The 25471-nt window shown below is 36.1% G+C and overlaps 1 protein-coding gene across 4 annotated transcripts in view; it reads right to left on the bottom strand.

The window, feature by feature from the left end:
• ISPD (isoprenoid synthase domain containing) overlaps positions 1 to 25471 on the bottom strand; it is a 111452-nt gene that overhangs the window by 47458 nt on the left and 38523 nt on the right. For all 4 annotated transcript variants that reach the window (XM_027639283.1, XM_027639281.1, XM_027639280.1 and 1 more), the window contains exons 4-8: positions 23869 to 23973; positions 17327 to 17372; positions 7697 to 7794; positions 1405 to 1494; positions 549 to 641 (exon numbers count right to left, since the gene is read on the bottom strand). In XM_027639283.1, the coding sequence (XP_027495084.1) occupies positions 549 to 641; positions 1405 to 1494; positions 7697 to 7794; positions 17327 to 17372; positions 23869 to 23973 (432 nt within the window). The remainder of the gene's footprint in view (positions 1 to 548; positions 642 to 1404; positions 1495 to 7696; positions 7795 to 17326; positions 17373 to 23868; positions 23974 to 25471) is intronic.

The following is a 25471-nucleotide window of genomic DNA, read 5'->3' on the forward strand; positions in this document are numbered from 1 at the left end:
AACAATGAAAAATTCAGTAAAAATTACACTTTAAAACTTTTGCAATATACCAGAATAGACTTTTCAGTCTTACAACACCTCAGTAAGTAAAGTATGTACTAGTTATATTGCAAAGTACTTAAAAGTTAATTTTTAAGACTTGGATCAGAAAAGCAACAATAATTTTAAAACTTTGAATAAACTACATAGCATAGAAAAAAACAAAGCCACTTAATTCTGTTTCATCTCAGCATTTAAGCACAACACATGATTTGCAGCATCCCCAGCAGAGATGGAGCCCAACAGTAAGGCAGGAGTTAATAGTTCAATACAACCAACCAGCCACAATGAGTCTTTCATAGAAATATATAACTAATAAATTGTCATTTGTGAGTGTCAGTTTATTTCCTGACAGCATGCACTTGTTGAAGTGCAAATGAGGCTCTTTAGAGTCCAATTTACAGCTAGAATTTACAATTTTATTCTGAGCTAGTGGAAGTTTAAGCCTAGTCTAATATTTAAAAAATATCATGAGATCCTTTCTACAGTAACTTACAGGAGTTACCTACCGAAATAAGGACAACTGGATATAAGAGAGGAATATCTGATTCTTCCAACATATGCACTAGTTGCTGGGTTTCTTGAATGGCACACTTTTTATCCTAAATGAAAATAAATGTCTAGAATTATGGAAAACATCAAAACTATATAAAAAACTATCATAAAAACTATAAAAATAGAATTCAAAGATCTGTCATTCACGAAAAAAAAAATCACCACCACCACCAACAATATAAAAACAAAACAAAAGAAAACAAAAAAACCAGTACATCACTTTTTTTGTTTTGGGGGTTTGGGGTTGGTTAGCTGCCAGGTTTTAATATACAGATGTAATGATATTCTTTAGTAAAGTTATAGCTGTTTGAAAAAAATGGAGATTAATAATATTACCCTTAAGAAATATCTATACATAAAACAAAATTAAGGGTCTTGATTGGTCTTAGATATGCTTCATCTATGGTTCATGGGAACCTTCCTGTTCCCATACTGTGACCCAAATACAGATTGCATGGCATGCATGTGTCCAGAATGGGAAACACTAATTTAGACCATGGTGGCAATGCACAGTTAGACGACTACGCATATGACAGACTTTCCTTGAGAAAATTCACTTCAATACAACATCTATGAAAGGGAATTTTCAACCACTTTCAGTTTCATCCCTCTTGTTCAAGAATGCATGGCTGGTTTAACAACATAATTATGCTCAAAAGTCCAGTTTGGTGTGCATCAGAAACATCAAACTATAGAATGGATACAGCACAAGGACAGAAATAATAAACAACTCACTATTCAGATGCTTTATATTTACCATTACTAACAAGTTTAAGTGCACAAGTAAAAGCATGCATCCTTACTACTTACATTTACACAAACAAAATTGTAGCACTGTCCTGAAAAGATGCTTTGTAGATGGCTATAATTTCTGCTTTTAGATATTGATACAGTTTCAACCTGATGAGACAAAAAAAAGTCACAAATTTTACTTCAGCCTTAACTCTCTGTTAAAGCTTTCACTACTATGGCAGAGTTTGTTCATTCAAATTATTTTAAAATGGCAGTTATTATTTCCACTACAAGAACTGAAATTTGCTCAGATTTTTAGATGACTCAACAGTGAAGCATGGAGCCCAACCTGTGCTGAAGCATTCTGCTAGGGAAACAGCAGAAACAGCCCTGGAAGCATCAGACACAAGTGCTGCTGCCCAGGTTAGGATGTTCAACTGCCACAGGATCAAGATGATCTAATGATTTTAGATCTCTAATTCTGAGAAAAATGTCTATAATATTCAAATATCTAGGTATTTTGTCTTCATGGAGCTAAAAATAAAAATTAAGTATGCATGAAAGACCAGGTGTACTGGTATTGGTATTCTAGGATACAACAAGACTCATCTAGAGTTTCTTCTGAAAATATTTCCTCAGTGAATACTCTAAAATACTGTATTAATCTTATTTTGCAACCTGTGACACAAGCTAAGAAACTATCTTATTCTAGCTAAAAGAAAATGTAGATTCTACTACATTATCAGCTTCAGGATTGCCTTAAGTGAAAAAGCAAACCAGGTAGTAGAGGGGGAATTTGTTCCCCAGCAGGAAATAACACTTTGAAGTAAATAAAAGATCTTTAAAATAAGGCAAACACCCCCCAACTTCATATTGCTTCTATCAAAGCAGCAAACCCCTCGTTCCACTGCTCAACTGAGCTTTATTTCTGGCCAAAAGACATATTATATATCACAGAAAATGACAGAAGCAATACACTGCTGTATTCCCTCGAAATGTCACTTAATCCACAATCCAACAGAAGTACCAAATACAACATTTAAAATGGCTTTGCAATATTATCCAAAGCTGTATTTGTTTATTTTTTTAATACTCAGGGAGTTAACTTTTTGCAAAGGAAGGTGGTTTAAAACCCAAAAGTTGATATTTATGTTCTAAGGATTTCAGAAACATTTTGGGTTGAAATTTTGATAACATAGCCCCAGATAGTTGACTTTTAATATTTTAAGAGGTTTTAAAAAAAAATTCACAGAAGGTATGCATTACTTAAAAATACTTGAAAAATGCAATACTCCAGGGCTCTCCTGGTTTGAACCTCTGCAGACGTAAAATCAGAAATTCCTGGTACCTTTACAACCTTGCATATACTTTGAGGAACAGGAGCACACTGCATGCCAGAGTCTTTTCAGAAGGTATTTGGAACATGACCCAAGGCAGAAGGCCTACTTCTATTATTTCCTTTGAGATATTATAATATGCTTAAGTATTTCTGAACATTTAAAAATTCATATAGTGTATCAGAATTTTGATTTAACTTCACAATTTGATAAAGTAGCAAACTAAGCATTTTTTACAGTCATATTTTTCAGAAAAAAATAAATCAAATTCCTCTGTTGGAAAAGAAAGCACAGTTGCCTAATTAGAAGCTTCAATAAATCATCAATTAACTAAAACTAATTCTTATTCTATCTGGCATGTTAGTATCCTATGCAAAAGTATTTTTTAAAATTAAAATTAATATTAATCATTGTTATCATCTACTTGAGAGAGCAAAAATTACCTAAAAATACCACTTTGTTAAAAAGTGATTGTCACACAGCGTTTCAGTGTTTAAATAGAAAAGAGCATATGGATTTGCTAAATTACTTCTGGTCCTTGTACCAGTTGATATTCAGCTAGTTCAAGAAGCAACGATGGCAGGAACATGAAAACAGGAATTATAAATATGTTTTCTTTAATGTTTCTTTTACTTATCAGATGGCCTGTGCTGAAGTTTCAACTTTATTCAGCATCCACTTTCATAAAATCTAAAATTTATCCCAAGACATTGGGAAGCTGTAAAAGTTATTTAAATTATATCAGAATTTAAAATTACAATTAATACCAATCCAGCAGAGAGACAACACAATCATTAAGAAATTAGTGAATTTCTACTAGTGAAATGCTCATTCATTTCCTACTTGAAAGCAACCAGATATTTTTATATGCAACCTGTGGATATTTATCCATTCACAAAAATAACACACAACTTTATCCAGTTGATTGCATTTCATGTGACAGCAGTACCTTGTCACTGAAAAAGCAAGAGTAATTTCCAGTCACAGAAGAAAACACCTTCAGCCCCCATTTAGGTTTGTCTGCTTCAAAAGAAAGGGCTAAATAACAACCTTAAGGAAAGATTCAACTTATGTCTTTCAAAGTAACATATCTTGAGCAAAACATTAATTCCTTAGTTATACTGCTTAGAGTAACAGTGATTAAAATACTCTTAAAGTACTTTGCAAGCAATAACTGTTGCCTAAAAAAATTTTTTTAAAAAAGTTTTTATTTTCATTTTCTCTATCAGTTCTATTTTTAGGTCTTTTTCCCCCCTGCTGTTGGCATTATCATGTTATTAGAACCTCTCTCAGAAATCCCTCAAACAAAATTTCTTTTAAATTCTTCTTTAATGATACATATAGGAGTCAAGAGATATCTCAAAAGTAAATATGGCTGCTACTAAGTATTAGTGTCAAAACTGGCTAAAATGTTAAAATAAATTTAGTTCAAATTTCAGGTAATAAGTACTTTACTGAATGATTCCCTACTGGTCTATTATTTAGATAGTTACCCTCCAATTCGCCCTTTGAAAAGGCCCAGCTTTCAGTGTAGTACATTTAACTTGCTTAAAATAATTATCACACTGCACAAAATGAAATCTCTCTCTCTCACAAGTTTACAGTGCTTCATTTAAGAAATCATAGGCCAGTGGATATCATAGAATCATAGAATGGTTTGGGTTGGAAGGGACCTTAAAGATCATCTAATTCCAACTGCCCCACCGTGAGCAGGCACAATTTCCACTAAACCAGGATGCTCAATGCCCCATCCAACCTGGCCTTGAACAGTTCCAGGGATGGGACATCCACAACTTCTCCAGGCAACCTGTTCCAGTGCCTCACCATCCTCACAGTAAAGCGTATATCTAAGCTAAATTTTCCCTCTTACGGTTTTTACCAATTACTCCTTGTCCTATCACTACATTTCCTGACAAAGAATCCCCCTCTGGCTTCCCTGAAGGCCCCCTTCAGATATCAGAAGGTTGCTATGAGGTCTTCACACAACCTTCTCTTCTCCAGGTTGAACAGCCCCAACTTTCTCAGCCTGTCTTTGTAAGGGAGGTGCTCTAGTTGCGTTACTGACTTTGTGGCCCTCCTCTGAACTTGCTCCAATAGTTCCATGTGCTTCTTATTTTGGGGGCACCAGAAGTGTGCCCCCAACACAAAATTCCTTCTAAGTTTAGGAGTTCTGTATATTGGTAACCTTATGAATTAACACTTAGCAATTTTATTGTTTAAAAACAATACAATACATGATTTTTATAGATTTTAACCCTAAAGCTTCATTAAATGAATACTGAAGGATGTTTCAAGGAACAGTGCTAGAAATCAATTAAATAAACTGATTTAATAGAGCCATTAAAAAAAAAATCAGTCCTATATCAGTAGAATCCCTTCAATTTCATGTCCTCATTACCTTGTTTGAGTTCATTTTACATGTGTTTTATTCAAATGCACCATAGGTTCAGGTGCCTGACTCACCCAATAATTAACCAGTTATGAAATGAAAATTTGGCAACATGTTGTAAATTCTAACTAGTTCTGATCTGGGGTTGTTCAGTTCAAAGTTACAGTGCTGGTTATCAAACATGACATATGCACTGATTTCTCTTACTGGTTTGGAAGTGCTACTCATGGTATGATCAAAGGGATTATATGCAACCATAATTAACAGATACAGATAAGTCAACACTTAAAGAAGTATATGAATAAGTGATGTCTTCCTACTAATTGCAGAATAGTTCACATGCAGACAAAAAAGAAGAAATAGCAACGGAGATGGTGTTAGTGAAATGATTACATACTTCTGCTCTATTATACACTTATTCAGACAAAAAAGATCTTATTCAACTCTGATAATGTCTTAGACTTATAAATATAGCATTTGATAGACATAAAGCATGATTCCATATTAAATATAATTGTTTCTAAACAAAAACTGTAAGTGCAACATCAAATGAGATTTCTAGATATAAAATACCAATACAGTTTGCTAGAGAAGAATATCATTCTAATAACTAAGTACACCATGCAGAAGATCAACACACATGAATACAACCATTACAGAAGTAACACTATGAAAATCAGGAAACCTGTGGTTTTGAACTATTCCCTGGCAGTTTCTCCAGGTAATAGGAAGATGTAATATCATCACATAAGATACAACTAAGAATCACTCCAAGACCAGGCAAAATCTAACCAATTACCAAATGTTAATCACCTTTGGGAAAATGGAAATATGATAGCTCTATTAGAAGGAATAATGAAAAAGGAAAAAGGCAGTTAAATGACAGTAGAAAATTCCATCAGTATCCTAAAGCAAAGGCTTCAATGTGCATTCACTGTGAGTGAAATGTACCCCTAGGACTCTACAAAAAAACTGATTAATTAGATTTTGCACTTGCAGCTCTGCAGGAAAACAACTTACTCTTTAATTGGTTCAGACTTTAATTTCAAAGTAACAAAAGCATTTCCTCTGTAACATATTTGTAACAATTTGGGCTTACTGAATTCATAAAATCTAAAGAAAATGGCCTCTCCGTTGTCTGGATTCAATTTCTTCTCTAATCTAATATATACATTTTAAGTGGATCTGTAAGATCCCCTTCTACTGCCTAACTGGGCAGAAGATGCTTCTTTCTTGGTAACTTCCACACCTGGTGTTAATCCCATGTAATTGTAGTGGTTTGAACCAGGTTTTCCCCCTGTAGTTATAAAGTGGTAACCCCCAGGGGGTGGTAAGCCTTGAAGTTTTGAAGTTTTAGCCAGTGAGTGCTTCTGCAAAATATAAACATATCACAACCAAACAGAAGAGAAGGGAAGTTTTAGTTTGGGTGTGGTAGAAGAGGTAGCCATGTTGTAAGAGCCACGAGGAGAGGGCAGGAGCCCTCTGGGGGGCCTCTGCCCCCTCCCCCAGCCCCAGCAAGGGGGCTATGGAGACTTGGAACAGTGTTAAGCTGGACTATGTATCTGTAGCTATGAAGGTTGGGAGTTTTCTCTCCACCCTGGGCAGCGGCAGGAGTAGCGGCAGCCGGCACTGACCAGAGAAACGGTGGCAGAGAGCCAGGACAGATAAGAACTGAACTGTAGGAGCAGCAAAACAGCGTGCAGCCAAGGAAGATACAAAGTTGTCTGGAGAGAGAGCAGCAGGGAGAGAGGAAGCTGGGGTAAGAACTGGAATAAAACCCCATACCCCTCTGAGACCTCCGAGAAAGGAGGGAGATGGACTCCTATTTAAGGAGAGGAGTCTTGGAGTACTGCAGCACTGGAGAGAGAGGGGCTAAGAAGCTCATTTGTCCTGAGACTTATGAGCCAGGACAGTGTGTGGAGGTTGACCTTGGGGCCCTCCCTTGCTGCAAGCTACAAAGAAGCTCGCAGCCATCTTGAGACAGGGCACAGAAGCTCTGCAAGGGGCTTTAGTCCCCTGAAGATACTAGACCGTCACAAAGACCCCCTGTGTCTCATGGTATGACCGTGGTGGAACGACCTTTGTCTGGGGTGAACGTAGCCCACGGAAGACCCCTTTGCCTGCATCAAGGGGCCAAGAGGGGCTTGGATTTCCCCCTCGTGAGTGCTGGCAGAAGTCCAGCCATCAGCTGCTGCATGTGAAGAGGACAGATTGCTGCTGTAGAAGATCCTGCTGCTCAGAGACTAGAAGGGATCTGTCCTTCTTCCCTCCTGGACTTTTATTTGGAGGGGAGATCTGATCCATTGTAAATACTTATGTCATGGTAGAGATAGTTGAGATCATGTGTATAATGTATTATAATATTTATTTGTACAGTCATTGTAATATATTCCCTTTCCCCCACTTTGAGTCTCGTGTTTTGTCTGGGAAAAAAACACATCTCACACTAGGTTGAGATGTGGGAGGAGGGCTTGAGCTAGGGAATTGGATTTTGGGAATCTCAAACCATGACAGTAATAAATACTACGGTGACACAGGAAGTCTCAGTTTCTGTATTCACATTATTTAGGCCATTTCTTATGAGTAGTGGCAACCAGAAACACTAAATTAGTCATACAGTTGAAAGCCATAGAGATGCACTTACTTTTATTCGTCTTTTCAGAGATTCAGGAAGGAGAAAACCAACTTGTGCAACAGTTTCATTTGCATCGGTAATAACACAAACTTCTTGTGAAAGGTTGTCTGTGATTGAAAAAGAAACCTTAGTATTTCATGCAAAAAATAAATCAATCAAAGTTACCAATCTGCTAAACATTATCTTCAATCCATATTGCTGTCTCTCGACAGAACCTTTTCAACAGCTGTAAATTTATTTCAAGGCACAGTTAATCTAACTACATAATTTGTATAACATACATTTCAAATATAAAATTCAGTTTATATTTTTTATGATTATCTGCAATGTGAAATCATCTCATGAGGCCTGTCCCCAAAGCCCATTTAAATAAGGGATTCCTTTTACAAGATATTTCTCAGGTCCACATTAATGACACTAGATGACAATCAAGAAAATGTTTTTAAAAGTTCATATGACGTATCACTTCAACAGATCACTGAATGCAGTATAAGCAATACTGAGAAAAGAAAAGAAAAGAAAAAAAACACAACCAAAAAACCAGGGGATAGCATAAATCTGCTTCCCAACAATATGCACTACAAAATCGCCCCCAAAAAGTATATTGAAAATACTTTTCAGGGAGACAGCAAATATAACTAACTATTCACCGCAACATCAAAGAAGCCGAAGAGTCACTGACAAAGATCATGGAATGGGCAATTTCCTAGATCTTTTACTGGTGCGGGAAAATATAGTATTTTGTTGCTATCAAGTTTCAAGTTACTGCCTGATCTGTTCCATAAAGCCCACAGTTCAGAAAATTAGTATTTTCTCTAGTTATTGACTAGAGGTATTAGATTTGGTGAGCATTTTCCTTTCTTTAAGCAAATAAATCAAAATAATTCAAGTCTGAAATTCTCAGCTGTAATTCAGAAATTTATCCTTTAGATGCTGAATTACTATGCAGAGCAAAAGACAGGATTTCTAATGTTTTTGGGGTAGCCATTGCATAAGTAAAGAGAAATGTCACAAATGTAAAGTCTAATTACATTTAAAGCAGATTTCAATGAAAATTCAGGGACAGAAATATACCAAACACCACCACAAAATAAATTAGTAGTGAAAGACATAAGAGAAATTATAAAAATGTGGTGTAAGTGCTCTTCAAACAAGTCTGAATATAAGGACACATATTTTTTGCATGTGGAAAGATTTTTTATAATTACATACCACACAGTAAGTTCATTCAGATGCAGTCCTTAAGTAAACAACTCACTTTCTACTGTAAACTCAAAGACTTCTTTACAAAAATAGACATAAAGACCTGAAAATTAATTTTAAAGCTGTTGTAGAGTTAACATTATTGGAAAGTGTCTTGTAACTTTCAAGTAATTTTCTGTGAGAAGGAAAAGTAAATTAACCGCTGAGAATCACAAAGAATAATTAGAATGATTTTTTGAATCGTTTGTATTTATTATGTCCAATATTTATAATGTGACAACAAAAACAGTGGTAGCAACTGACTTCATATTCAGTTAGCAAGAATGGGGAGGGAGGAAGAAAGAGAGAGAACAATGAACATCTGCTTATAAACCATCACAACCAGATGAAAGTGAGAATTAAAAAAAAATGTATGGCCAGTTCTCACAGGACTGGAAATCACAGGATACCACAACTGCAGGAGAAATTATCTTCCCATAGATTCACTAGGTAAAAAAATATATTGAACATGCATCATAGTTGTCTTCTACTTAATACAGAATAATTTTACCATCTGAAAAATGGTTCAATAGGAAACCATATTGAATTAATTTTTTATCACCAGAAAGAAACCAGTGGGTAGATTTAAATCAGAGCAAGAGTCACTTGAATTTAGTACTGTACATGGAATGCAGATACAAGATAGATATACATAATAAACCAGACTGGCATATCAGATTTCAAGAACTCAGATTCTATTGAACTAAGTAATTTAATGAAGAAGGTCAGATTGGAACTATTACAAAAATGCACATGTGGAAGAAGGCTGTGGAACCCCAAAAGGCACCATAACTTAGGCTCAGACAGCTCTTTTAAAAAGAAGTCTGTAATCAACAGTAAGTGTCAAAAGTAATCTCACAAGAGGCTGCTCAAAGACTGCAGCTATAAAGACCCATCTCACTCCTCTCTCCAGCCCTCTTAGACCTCTAACTTCCTGCAACAAATAAGAGAGGCAATTATCAAAAAAGTGACTAAGATATGCAGATTGAATTTAATAAAGAAGAGAGAAAATTCAATGAAGTGTGGAAAAATGTATTTTTAGTCTGGAGAAGGAATGTAATGTTCTAAGGGGAAAGTCTATTAATAAAGTATGAGAACATTAAAATAATGATAATACACAAATTGAAAAGATATTGTATGCTTTTAAATGATCAAGGAAGCATATAAAGGAAGGCTAGGAAATCATCATGTATAAAGTCAGCATAGCAAAGCAACAGTTATGTTCTAGTTGAGGTTTGAAACTCATTTTCCATTTAAGTCCAAACTGTTACAAGTGGTCAAAGACCTCTGTGTTAATTTAGACAGTTTGCACCTTTGCTGAATTGTGGAAAGAAAAACCGAGTGGAGCCTTCCTCCCCAAGACTGCCTGTGTCCCACCTCTGGTAAGCTGATGGAGCTCCGTGGCTCAATGTAATCATGCTGAACACAGCAAGCACATCTGGAGTGCTGGCTAGTAACTCCATGAATTCTGCTGCCTGCCAGTAAATCTAAGTGCATGCAGCATTTCATTCCTGGTTTTCAGAATTCTGTTTGAGTGAATGAAACAGCCATTCTGGAAAGCCACATGATGGCCATGTCACAAAGAATTTTAATACTCAGCTAAAACCATCTTGTTTTCCTACAGACCATGGATAATTGAGGCTGGAAGGGACCTCAGGTCTCTAGTCCAAACTCCTTCTCAAAGCAGGATCACCCATGAGGTGTCACTCAGCCCCTTGCCCCTCCCACACTTGAAAACCTTCAAAGACAGAGACTGCACAATATCTCCAGGCAACCTGTTCATTGCTTAATTGTCCTCATGGTGGAAGAGTTTTTCCTTTTTCTTGAGTTGGAACTTCACTTGGTTCAGTTTTTGTCTACTACCTCTTGTCCCCCTACAATGCACCACTGTTCTACTTCCCTACTTTCTACCATAACTTCCTTTTCATCCACCAAACCATTTTTTTTGTTCTTTTCTCACTATTGCATTCCATATCAAACTCTCTACCTTGCTTTGGCTTCCTTGTCCTCAACTTAGTTTAAACCTATTATTTCCCTGGAAACCTCCTCTTCCAATACTCCTCTCCCATTAACTCTCACCTTCTTTCCAGATGTACCCGATTATGGAATAATGCTCCCTATTTAAGCGTATCACATTTGATCTCATCCATCACTTTTAACATCCACTCAGAGTATATTTTTTGCATAATATAAAAAATAGTTAAAACCCTGCACTGCCAAATTTAAGCACTAAATTTCCCTATCAGGAATTTTTTTTTCATTAAAGCTAAATTTGATAGAGAATTCCAGAATGTGTTCCACTACACATCCCTTTCTTTTTTAACTCCATCAGAAAAATTAATTTTCAAGTTTTCCATGCCCCTCTTTGATATCTTGAAAGCTTTAGATCACATTATTATTTGGCAACACCTGCCACAGTCTTTATCCTACCATCCTACCCAATTATAAATTGTGTGCATCTTTATGGAACTAACTACCTTAGTTAGATAGCGTATTAAGTGCACTGTAATGCAAGACTTAAAGATTTACCCTGAAAAGCATGCCACAAACAAGCAGCAATTAAAATAATACTTTGTTTCAATAAAGATCATAAGTATCATATCCTAGGGAATTAAAGTCATAAGAAAAAAAAATGCATCTGAATGGTAAATAGGTTTTATCCTACAAACATAATTTTTTTCTCCTTATTGCACATAGGTTTGTATACATACACTTGGTTTTGCATACATATGCTCATTCCACATCATTCTTGGTCTGCCGTTACCATTCCTATTATTTTGGAAGCACATCCTATTTATCAAAATTTTGAAGTTTGCAATGAATTCAAAGAAGTAAATTAATTTACTAGAATTCCATTTTCACTTTCTACATAGCAATGGCTTGACTGGTCTGGAAATTCAATATGGTTCCCCCTGGCATCCTTAGAAACATCTTTGTTATCAGATGTGTGGTAGTTTGGTCTGGGCCTTCCTTGGTGACCAGTCTGTAACCAAGGAAGGGTCCAGATTTACCCAGTATTCCCTACGATTTTTATGTAATCCAGACTATAAGAAGAAAGGAGGGAAGGCCTTCGCTCTCTCTCCTTCCAGCAGCTTGGAGGTGCAGGTTCCCTGCTGTTGAGTTTGCCGTGTTGGGGAGCGAGGCCTGGTAAGGCCTTGTCGACCTTGGGAGACGGAGGTTGCCGGCGATCGTCCCGGAGCGACTCTCGGTTGTCCCAAGGAGAGTGGTGGGATATTTCTTTGCTAACTCTTTAGTTACTAGATCTCGGGCTACTGATTGGGATATATATATATTTTATTTTGGTTTTGTTCCTTTTCCCTTCCCCCTTCCCTTTCCCCTGTGAAATTGTATATATTTCAATTGTATATAATTGTAACATAAGTGTAAATATATTTATATATATTGCTTTAGCTCTCTCTCTCATTTTGGGTTTTCTTGGTTGTTTTTCTCCCTCTTCTCTCTGAGGTTTGGGGGGAGGGGGGACTTCTTGTGGTAAGGTTTGGAGACTTGGCAGGGAGCCAGCTTCAAACCATATCAGATGCTACCACTGTAAACCCAAGAAAAATGAAATAATGCCGAGCATTTAGTTCATTCAAGCTCAACAGAATGAGTTTAAACTGTTATCCAAACAACATAGGTAACCAAAAATATCTAAAATTTTTTTTTACCCATTCCACATGTTTCTGTAGCCTCAGAAACTAAGTGTCAGACTTGACACTGCCCCAACCAATATTTGTATACAAGAAAGAAAGGAAGATTTTGTGGTAGAAGATAAGAAAGGAGGTTATTTCCTCCTGACAGTAACTATTCCAAGGAGCATTTCCCCACCTGACAGTCTATTTCTTTGCCTCACAGCAGAGAACAGCCACCAGTTCATGAGCATGCCCATGAAAATGCAGTCTACCTCAGGTAAGAACTCTGTCCTTTGATAAACAACGCTTACCTCAATTTTTATTTTTATAAAAAATCACATGGTTTCTTCACAGAACCCAAATCATAATATGTAGTTCTCAAGAACTATAAACAGTTTGAAGGCATTAAGATATTTTTCTTGGCACTTGCAAAAACATAATTGTACCTACATCAACAGACACTTCTTTAGCCACATGTGAGGGCAAAATATCCAATCTGTAAGTGAAGTCTCTTGTGAAAAAGTCATTGAAAAAGAAGGGCCCTTAAGAAAAGGAGAAGGACGGTGAGTCAAACTGTAAGTTATAAACTTCTACTGAGAAGTATCATTTAAAGTTTACATGTTGGAACTAGAGTTCAAAGATACCTACCCTGAGGGCAGTAGTCCTAATGGAATTTTTTTAGGATGTTTTGTATTAACCTGATCCTAACTACCTTTCTAGATGAGTCATGCTTATTGTAAGACAATGTTTTCTTACTTCAAGACTATTAAAAATAGGCGTGTGCCACCTTGTCTGCATACTCTACAAGTTTATACCTGCTTAACTAAATAAAAGTATTACATTTGCTGTTTATAAAACAAAGGATGTTAGGATTCAGACTTTCATAATACGGTTATAAAAAAGACTTGAGGAAGTTAACAAATTATTAAGAAATGTTTTAAGAAAACAGTCTCAAAAGAAAAACAACTCATTAGTCTATTTACATTAGTGAAATGTTTCTTTGTATTGCCTTAATAAGAATGATATACATACATATAAATATCTAAAGTACAAAAATGTATTTAGGTATGTATGTTTTTCTTATTTCCATCTGAGTCAAGTTTAGCAAGCTCAAAGTTGTTGAACTGTTGAAGGAAACCAAAAGTTTCAATGACTAGTAAATATAAACTGTAGATTACATAAAATTTGGAATTGTAGTCAAAAAATTAGATGTGTACACTCAAAAGTTCCTCATCACTACTGAATTCATCCAGTGATAAAATGTGCATCCAGCACAGTAAATTGGGTAACTTAGTAAGAAAGAAATCAGTTGTGAAGACTGCAACAGTAGTGTGGATCTGGTGTGAGGCCAGACCCCTTTGCACCCTACACCCTCCTAGCCCATACATTTAGTTTCTGGGACATCTCCTGAGAGCCTTGGCACCAGGCAAGGTGCTCTTCCAAGACCTGGTACTTTGCAACTCAGCTTCACAGAGTCATGCAGGACTTCTCCTTCAGGCTCTCTACATGGCACAAAAGGGGAATGACAAGTAGGAGTGCATGTAGTGACAGAACAAGTGGGAATGGCTTCAAACCTGAGAGTAGGTTTACATTACATATTAAGAAGAAATTCTTTACTGTGAGGGTGTTGAGGCACTGAAACAGGTTGCCTGGAGAAGTTGTGGATGATGCCACAGCCACATGAGGGTACATAAGAATGATGCTCAAAAGTACCAAAAATACGTTGTCCCCCTAAATAAGCTTTAAGTGGGGCATGAACTGTGAATAAAGCACCTGTCTAATATTATTTGCATGGTTCAACTGCCCACTACCAAAATAAGTCATGTTATAACCACATGAAGATCTGGTATTTGAAGTCTTTTAAAGGGCACAAAATAGATAAGGCACAACTCTCAAACTGCAGTCTTGGAGTACTAATGGTGCCATTTCAAAACCCCATTAAAGATAACTAATTATGTAACATAAGTCTGTTATGCAGTGTCCTAATTTGCTACAGAGGACTCATTATACTGTTTGCATAAGGAGAAAAGAACATGTGCAGCTTCTCCTTCCTGAACTCATGCAATGCAGCAAGAAGCAAGTCTAAACTTCAGTGATCTTAAAGTACAGTTTTTCACAGACACCAGGCATAATAGAACTACTGTGGTAACTGAAGTAGATATATTGCATGCTGCTACAGCAACAGAACACTGGATAAGTAGAGATCAAGTAAGGGATTAACCTGATTGGCCACCATGAAGGTCTTCATTTTAACTTTAAACTACACAAACTTTTTATTATAACCATCAGCTGGAAAAGACTGTACTGGCTTCAGCGAAAACAAAAAATGTGATAACATGATGAAATACACATATAAAATATGTATCTATGAAGAGAATGTCTGGTCATTTACAGCATTTTTTCTCCAGAAACAGTTAGTGAATGTTCCTTTCATTCAAATAAGCTGCATTCTCATTTTCTACACAAGCAGTTTTAGAAAACCTGCTTGGAATATATCTTAATTTTAAAATAAATTATAACTAATCTCCTTTAATGACCTATGAGATTACTGAAGCCTTTGTGTATACAGAAACATGGAAATTCACTTGTTTCAAATTTATAATTTTTTGAACACCACTGAGAAAGGGTCTGGCTTCATCTTCTTCACTCTGCCCCATCTCGTATTTGTACACGTTCGTTATGATCCCCCTGAGCCTTCTCTTCTCCAGACAGAGCAGTCCATGCTCTCACAGCATCTCCTCATATGACAGACGTTCCACTACCTTAATCATCATGATGGCCCTTTGCACGACTGTCTCTAGAATGACCATGTCTTTCCTGATGAGGGAACCCGACACTCCAGATGTGACCTCACCAGTGCTGAGCAGCGGGGAAGGATCAGCTTCCTCAACCTGCTGGTCATGCTCTGCTCTACTGTAGCCCAGGGAGCTGTTGGCCTTCTTTGCCCCAGGAGCACACTGCCAGCTCCTCTTCAATTTGCTTTCCACCAGGACCTCCCAGGGCCTTTTGTGCAGAACTGCCTTGCAGATGGTCAGTCTCCAGCCTGTAATGGTGTTTCCAAAGGGTAGGAGTTTGCATTTCCCCTTGCTGCATTTCACGAGACTCCTGTTCACCCACTTCTCCAGCTTGTCAAGGTCCTTCCGAATGGCAGCACAGTCACTTGGTCTATCAACTGCTCCTCCCAATATTACATCATCTACAGACTTGATGAGGGTGTGCTCTGCCCTATCATTCAGATCATCAGTGAAGATTTTAACTGGTGTTGATCCCTAGAGTAGACCACTAGTAACTGGGCTCCAGCTGGAATTTACTCTTTGAGCCTGGCAGTTCAGCCAGTTTCAATCCATGTCTACTTTTCTGATCTGTACTTCATCAGCTTGTCAATGAGAATGCCATGGGAGATAGTGTCAAAAGCCTTGCTGAAGTCAAGACAAACCATATCCACTGCTCTCCAATTATTTCTATATTTCATTGCAGAAGGTTTGTCAGGGATAATTTCTGCTTTGTAAATTCATGTAAACTAATCCTAGTCACCTTCTTGTCTTCAATATGTTCGGAAATCCTGAGCTTGAAAGCTAAGAGTGTGGAATCGCTAACAATCCTACACAAAACATTTTCAAAAATTCCAGGCTTCCAGCTATGAAGATAGAAGCTCTTCCTTTCCTGTCAGAACCAGAACTTCCAAGGCTTCCTAGCCCTATCTTCTTTTGTGCCTATAAAATTCAGTCAGGTAGTTCTAACAATGCATATAATATGTAGTCTTTGACCACTGTAATAACCAGAAGCTTCAAACCTGTCGCATACCTGGAGGTCTAGATAAGCAGCCTAAGAGAATACCACAGCAATGTCTGAGCTCTGTTTAGGCTTTCTAGTTTGTCTGTAGTGACAGAGCTGATCTCAGCATGGTATAATTTACCCAAATCAGAAGCTAAGCTTGTAACAACAGATGAGACACCGAAGCGAACGATGTTCACTTAGGTGTCAGTGAGCCAGTCACTCACCATGTCCTAAGAGTACACAGGTTTTGCTCTAGTTTTCTTAAATATGAACTACATTCTTTTCTCTGGAAAGGTATTTTTAATCCCAGGGTAAGTCCTTTCTCTTCATCAGTTCTGCGGTCCCTTGAATCACTGCCTATCAGTTTACAATAACCATCGGTGTGCTCGTTATACATGCAGTACTCGACAATTCTTCCTTTCTATACTGACTCACTCTAAAAACAATCTAGATAAAGGCTAAATCCAGTCTTTATGTTAAACTGCTATGAAACCACTGTTACCAGTACAAAAAAAAGATTAAAAACCAGTTCAACAAAATACTTATAAATTAATGAAATACCTTAATATCATGTAGTTGCTGTATTAATTTAGGTAATAACTGGCTGTGTGTAAGACAGTGAAGAGCCCTAAAGAGTTAATGTTTAATTTTCAGTCTACTACCTAGCTTAGAAAGATGGAACATATTCAGAATTGATCTGCAAAGTAAAGAAAAAAATAAATTGTTTATTCCTTATAAAGCCATTCAAAATTTATCTCTGTTTGACTGTAATATACACAGCTTTTTATAAGGTTCTCTATTCTAAGAGAAGTAAATAAAGGTAAATATGCATAATACAAGTATTTCAGTGAACAAGCTAAAACAACTTGCCTCAGCACATTTCATCCATCATAAAACGTTTCTTAAGGACATTTCAAATTACAGCACACAAGATTCTTAATTAGACTCAGAAATATGCAAACTGACAGTCACAAGGACAAACACATACCCTTAATAATCGATTCAGCTGCATACAGATCCCGCTTGTAGGTCACCTAAAGGACAGACAAGCCTCATTAGTTTTAACACAGCAGGAAGGAATGCAAAACCAATAAAACAATGCCCTGGAGGCAGTTCTTTACATTTTAAATACTATAAACAAATGATATTGTCAATTTCTTAATTTTGGTAAAATATCATGGGCAAGTTATGAGAACAGAGGTTGCCAAAATTACTGGAAACTTGAGGAAATCCTTTTTTAAATAATTAGATCTGCTTAGAACTCATTTGAAACCTAAAACTATTTTCAGTTCTTTGAAGAATCATGAACACATGATAATGCATCTATTTTCACACATTCATTCTCCTCTAGTTTTATTGCAAAAAAATTTCATTTTTAATAGGACTCGAGATCATACAAATGACAACCAAGGAGCAATCTAGTTATTATTTTTACTAATAGAGGTGCAATTTTTCAGTAGTGCAAGACAGTTACTGTTAATGAGAGTCCAATTAATCAGTGGGAGTCAGTGAGACTACAAGGAGAGTTTTGTCAGAGAATTAAAAACTAGCAAGATCTTCTCGAAGGTATTCATCAGATCAAGTTAGATGGACAATAAGACGCTGAGTGTTTACTTGGTACTTGTAAAAAACACCTTTGATACTTGCCTTTGTACCCTCATGGCGATTGACAGTCCCAGCAATAGGCTTTGCAAATAAAATAATGTAAAATTAAAGACAGCATCTACCCAAGACATTACCAGTCTTTGCTAGCAATGTCTTCACAATGACATGCTGTGACTTGAACTGACATAACTCTTTAATATTTGTATTTGGTTTGACTGTAACTCCCATTTATGTTAAATAAAATTTTATTGGATTTTCTGCATTTGTTTCTCTAGTCTGAACAACTTTTTTCCTCAAAATGTCCTGCAGAGGATTCCAAGAGCTCTAGTGCTGCAAATTAAATCTTACAGCAGAAGGACACCATTGTAGGTATCAGCATCTTAGTCTCCAAATAAGTGATTATTTGATTTTACCATAAAGATTCTTGTAACCACTTTCCTTTTGATCTCATAAATGAAGCTCTGTATTGTAGTTAGAAACAGACAAATAATATTACCTTCCTCATCACTTTCCCAAGGCATCATATTCTTTTAAAATTAAAAACTAACTTACTTCCATACAGTTTGTCCTGCAGAGGAAGCAGCCAGAGAATGAATCTAGCCTAAGAAATCTTATGTGTCTGAGTTTACATACAAACATTTACATGTCTACTTACTGTTGGGAAGAATCAATGTCTTGAAATTAATTTTAAGGATAAGGAGTGACCAATTTTGTTGCAAATTTTCTTTCTATTAAGTTTCTAGAGTGCTTTTACACTGAACTTTCAGTAAAGTGTAACAGATTATCAACTAAAAACCTTTCAAGAAACAAAACTAAGGTCTATCAGAGGTGGTCTTACGTACTCTAAGGTTCACAATCTCTTTGAGGTGCAAAAGTACTTTTAAGCAGTAATTTTAGGTACAGTTTTGAAGAAAACAGCAGAAAATAATAAAATGCAAGAATGAACCTTCAAAAAAAATCCCCTCTGAAATTCTGAGCCAGACATCAGCAAATACTTTTTAAAGAAATAAATCATTGGAGACCATATCCCATTCTCCATATGTATTCCTTTTATTATCTTTGATCCTACAAGCTAATTTCAGGTTAAGCTTCAAGAAAACAGTAAAGGTAACAGAAAAATCCTGCCAGACAGCACAGGTGACCACCATTTACCAGTCAGAGAAGGAGAGATTCTCTACACCCCTTCCAATAATGACTAAGATGCTAAATCAAACCACAGTTTCTCTTAACTTGCGGATATTCATAATGCCTCTGGATTTTCCTGTGTTGATTAAGACATGTTCTTGCAATTTAGCTGATACTTATTCAAAAAGGCAGACAACCATGGCATATAAACCCTTTGGTTTAACTCAAACCACTGATTATTTTAGTTTGAATGTGCTTCAAACAATTTAGGAGATTAGTCAACACAACAGTTAATTGTCCTGGGCAGCTGTACTGCTTTACCTCTAGTTCCACTAAAGCGGATTTGCATTCGAGGTTCACTCCAGCTGGAAGCAATTTAGATTTAACCAAATCAGTGAGGAAGAATACTTTAATTGACACTCTATACCACAAAGTAAGGCAGCATAATCCACTCTTCACAGGCGAGGTGCAAAACATCACGGGGGGGGAAGCAAGAAAAATGATGCATAGGATTTCTCTTTGAAGAAGACAGATTTCTACCTCATCCATTTTTGCTTTTCTTCTATCACATTACTAATCTAAATCTCTACATACTTATAAAATTTAATCTTTTTTTTTTCATGCTTGTCTCTGAAAGTTCCTTATTTATCAACAGTTGCTCAGAGCTTGAGTCTGGATTTTACTACAGTATTCTAGATGGACTTGTAATATTAGAACATCTCTAATTTCATATTCTTGTTTCTATATCAATGGCTGACATAAGGTATTTTGCCCACACACAGTGGAAACTTGCTCTCCTCTGTGATTCCTACACTACTTTCAAAGTCACTGCTCTCCAAGAACTATTCTCTAAATATGATCTATACTTGGTTTGTTTCTAAAAACACTCCTATGTATTTGGCTGCAATGAAAAGCACATTTTTTGTTTAAACTGTTTACTAAACAATCCTTACCAATAGGTTGTTTCTGATCAATTATATTTTTATTTACAAATCCTTAAATCTTTGTCTGAAAAGTTTATCAGACAGATGTTAAATACCTTAGAGACAATAACAGTTTCTGCAGAACTGTACATGGTGAGAATTATCTTTTGAAACTTTTCAATTATCTAATGTTTCATCTGTTTAATGAGAACCAGTAAAATTAGTCATCCTATAATTAAGATGCAATGCAGTAAGAAGTCAAACTTCTGCAAACTGTGCGTTGTATCAGCATTACCATGTTATCAGTAAAATTATAATCTTGTAATTAAGTCTTGCAGTTAATTTCACAAAATAAGTAAATTCCATGTTGGTTGACATTAATTACATTAGTCCCTTAACTCTTTATTAATCAAGTTTTGCCCATAGAAGAACACCCTTTTTGTTTTGTTGGTCAATATCAAATTCACAGGCTTCTAACTTGGATTCTCACTGCTCATGTGACAATACTATTTTTCATTTTTTCCTCTTGAACATCCAATGTTCCAAGATTTTCAGAATGTTGTTGCTGCAATCCAGAATATCACTAGACCAAATACTAGAACTCAACACAAATACCTCACTGTCACAGAACATGAAAACATGACCTGCTTATTTAGCAAAGGCAGAATAGTCTTACTTATTAAACATATCACTACTTTTCTGTATAACAAACAATCTATCTATTTAATAAAGCCTCAAAATGATGAGATAGGTTTTGTTTGTTTTGTTTTCCCATGTACCCTTCTCTCTCAACGGCCAGACTGCAAGTTTTCACTATCTAGGAAGATGTTCTTTTAAAAGTTCCCCAAAGTTATTCCTATTCAATATTTAAAAGTCTTCTTCATACTAATTTAGCTTGATGAACACTTCAGATTTACAAAACTGCATAGTAAATGCAAAAATATAACTCTTTACTGAACAAATACAATAAAGTTATGATCACACATACACAAAATGTATTGCATTTTACCTTAATTAAGTTTTCCCCTCTCTTATACTAAGATATCATACAGATCTCCTTCGTATGGAATATTTTTGTAGGATTATAAAATAATCATGTTTTTTACAAATGGTGAGGATTTTTCGCTCTGTCAGCATTGTCTATAAATCCGTATCAATGTTTTAAAAATGTTCTTACACTGATTTTTTTCATCTGTGTTATACACACCTATATATTAGAGTCCAACAAACACATTCTGTTGATTTCATACTTAAAGAGCATATTGCCCCAGAATATTTAAGGTAATTTTGCTTCAAAGGTGCCAAGCACAGAGAAACTGAAAATGTGGTGTTGATATTCTCATTCTGTTTCCCTTTTTTGCCATCCTGATCCCAATATCTTATAAATAGCTATATAATAACTACTTTTAAAATAGAACATATAAATATTTATAACGCTGAAGTAATTTGAATGTTCCTGCTTGGTTGTTGTCACTACAAAGAATTATTTTAATTTTGCAATTTGTTCTCAGAAAGTAAACACACTATGTCTTGCTTTAACTCCAACAGTGACTTTGAAATGTTGCTTTTCCTAATGTACAAGTAGACACTCCTCAGGTACAATAATCAGTACTAATTCAAGAAGACAATATATAAGCATACACAGGTTTTTCCCACAGGTTTGAGTCATTTAATGTTATGTAGGTTGTACACTGAATTCTTACAAATATCTGATCTGCTCTTTAAAGATTCAAGATCCTCATAGGACGAAACTGGTTTGTAATACTTGAACTTTAGAAACTCTCCTCCATCTATTAATTGACAACAGATTTTCAGTTACACATCCTCTGAAACCTCAACTGAACAATGCTTAGGTATTTCAGTTCTTATTTATCTGGATGGAATATCCTTTTGCCTCATGTTGAAAAAATAAGACTGAGGCCACTGAGAGCACATCAGTTCTTGGCTTATGAAATATCATTTATCTTAGCATTGAAAAACCTAACAGAAAAAAACAAACATATATTACAAATTACGTTATTACACAGCTAAGGAAAGACAGTTGTGTTTCTGAAACGTGATTAGTAACAAACAGCAACAGTTCCTAACCATTTTATAGGCAAGGACCATTTGAGAAAAGTGGTAGTCTTGTGCACTTTGTCAAACTGCACAGACTGAGCACAACTGTTCTCTTCCTTAATGGTACTGCTTCAAGTCACCTGCCAAAAACCTCGGAACAGAGTGACCAGCACCTGGGTGCTATTCGAAAAGAAGCAGCTATCTTCCTCCATAGTCTCTAATCTCATAAAAGTATTTTCTGCAGAAACAATCTAATATTTCACAGACTTTTCATTTTTGTGCCTTTGACTTTTAATGTCTCCACAAGCAGCAGAAGACACCAATGACTTTTAGCTACAAAATAAGAGATGGAATAGGGTATTAAAAGGTACAGGTAACTTTAATGACACAGCACCAGCATCTTTGTGCATATCGTATATGGCATATTCACTGCTCTGCACCACCTGCAGCACAGGATCTGCACAGAAATGGGTGCCCTTGCTACTGTCACACTCTGAACGATACTGTTAACACTGAGACTCTTTGGTGGGTGACCTTGGCTGGATGCCAGGTGCCCATCAAAGCCACTCTGTCACTCCCCTCTTCAATTGGATAGGGGAGAGAAAAATCAAACACAAAGAGGAACGAAAGGAAGCCCAGCAGAGGGGTGTTAAGATGGTATGAGAGAACTTGGCTTGTTCGGCCCAAAGAACGGAAGAGGAAGGGTGGGGAAGGGCCACAGAGAAATGAACATTATAAAGAACTAAGTGAACATTATTGGTGTATCTTGTTATCCTTCATGTAAGTACCATGCCTTACAATGAGAACAATGAAACCACCCAAAAAATTATGTCATGTAAATATGCATGACATAATCTCTCCCTTAGAAGAATAAATAGGAAAAGAGACCATATACTGTTTCAGAAAGACTATGTCCCAGCAAAACATGGAAAGAAGTTTATGTATGCAACCAATGCACAAGTAAATTTTGCTGTTAAATTGCACAGGAAATTTGCATTGCAGACTCAGGAAATTACCTTTCTTTGTAAGATTTATGGTCATACTATTAGAAATCATGTCCCTTTGGAGTAAATTTACCGTCAAAGATAGATGGAGTGATTTGAGCTGCTTCCAGATCCTTCAATGTGCTAATGAATAAAATAAAATAAACTCTTAAAAATTGCATGACACAACAGGTACTGAGAAAGAATAATGTCCCACCATTCAAAACAATGAAATGCAATACTTTCAAGCAGCAGGGATGTATACTTTGGCACCTTTACAGACACCTCCTTTGTTAGTCATCAGGAACCTACAGATTACCAAACAAGGTGAATGATGTTTAAAAATTTTTAGAAGATTTTTTCAAGAAATCTTAAATATTACACTGTTACTGAATGTAATGAACTGCTCTAAAAATCAAATCGGTGACAGCCAGGTATTCGGCATCAGAGAAAGAGTGATATCCTCATAGGAAAAGTTGAGAAAAATAGACAAAAGTTATAGAAATAGCAGGAGAAAGCTCATACCATAAAAGAATGTTCTTAGTTTTGGAGATTATGGATTTATAGTTTTACAGATTGTCAGGTTATTCAAGTACCTAGTTGGTTTTCCTACTTAAAGAAAAATACTGTCTTCATTGGTTATCTCTAGTAACATCTGCCCAAGTCTGTCTACAAAAACAAGTTCTAAAAAGGAGTCATGATAATACAAAAACAATTAAAAAATTTGAAAGAGAAAAGCCTAACTTACAACTGAAAACACATCTGAATTTTTATGATAATATGCAAATTTTATTAATTTTAAACAATATATAAAAACTATATATTATTGCCTTTACCTTCCAGAGGTCAGCTGTTCCTTCAACAAGTTTGGCATTTGTTTTACAGTATTTCAGAGCCAGATGCAAACATTCAGTTCCATAATCCAGGTCATAGTCTGTACACTGTAGTAATTAAAAAAGAAAATACATCCTTAATTAGCCTTAAAGAAATCATACGTTTAAGCGGTAACAGATTTGCTTTTTATTAATTAAACCTTACATCTCAACAGTCTTATCCAGAATAATACAACTGTATTAGTTAGGTAGGTTCAGAATGGACGAGAAATCAAAAACTGTTCCAAGAAGCTTATGCCAAATTGTAGGTATCCAGCAAAGTGTTACATAAGTAAATAAACATTTTATAAGCACAGATGAATTAAATTAGGTGCTGCAAGTATCTTCCTAAACCTTTACATTGTTAATTAAATGAATGAGAAGTTACATGTATAAAAAAAATTTTTGATGGAGTTGAGGGAGGCTTCACCAAAAGACATCATTGACCTTCCAGTGACAAACCTTTAGAGTATGGAAACAAGTTAATAAACTCATGACTCTTCAAATTCCGTGTCTGTGTTGGTTGCTGCATCATCAAAAAAGGATGGTAGTAACTATGAACCTCTCTGTATTCCTTATGTGATTCCCTCTATCTTTTTCTCCAGTTACCTGCACAAAAATAGCAAAGTCTCATGGTGCCTCACAAGCCTTGCAGGAAAACAAAAAACAAAAAACAAAAAACCACCAGACAAAAAAAAAACAAAAAAAAGTTTGTCCACTTTTCATTCACCTAGAAAAGACATTATTCTCTCAACACACCCTTCCCAAGCAGTTCAGCTTCCTATAAGTAGCGATTATAAGAATCCTATTAAGGAAAAAACTGAGTAGGGAGCTTTTCCACAGGTAGAAAAGCAGGAACAGTATCCAGTCTCTATTAAAGAGCGAATAGCCAACAGCAAGAACAAGGCAATCATATCTTCTTACTTTCCCAGAATACTCCCTTGGCCTCATATAAAGCTATTATTCTGGCTTCGGAAATCCCTAAAATAAAAACTCCCTGAGGGACACACTGAAACAGAAGTGACTGCCTTAACAGTATTCAGTGAATCACAGGAATCCTGAAATTCACCCAATTATTTTTTGAATAGTAGTATTTTTTAGCAGCTGCATCAGGGCACATCTGATTCATCACTCTTTTCATCACATGCTCTGTTGTTCTCACTGAAAAGGGAGTGCAAAACCACCTTCTCAGCTCTTCAAAATGCTCCACCACATCTCTTCTCACATCTTCCCACCAATAAGTCATGTCGCGTGTGGAAGTTTTACAAAACTTCGTAAAGGAGGACAAAACGGTTGATCATTTATCTGCACTTACCTATGAATTTTATCATAACATTCTTCTAAAAACCTTCTTAGTCAGCCCTCATCTCTACTACACAGAAAAAAATTGGGTAACTCCACTTCCTGTTCCAAATTATTTATGAACAAAATAACAGCGCAAGTCTCAACACAGGCCATCGTGAAACTCCACTAGTGGTTTACTGCTAAGAGAACTGGTCACGCACTTTACCTTGTTCCTTATCTTCTAACAAGTAATCTACTCTGGTAAATACTTACTCTTATCCCA

This window comes from Corapipo altera, unplaced genomic scaffold (assembly GCF_003945725.1).
Source record: "Corapipo altera isolate COAL_440 unplaced genomic scaffold, ASM394572v1 44, whole genome shotgun sequence".
In the NCBI taxonomy this organism is placed as follows: Eukaryota; Metazoa; Chordata; class Aves; order Passeriformes; family Pipridae; genus Corapipo; species Corapipo altera.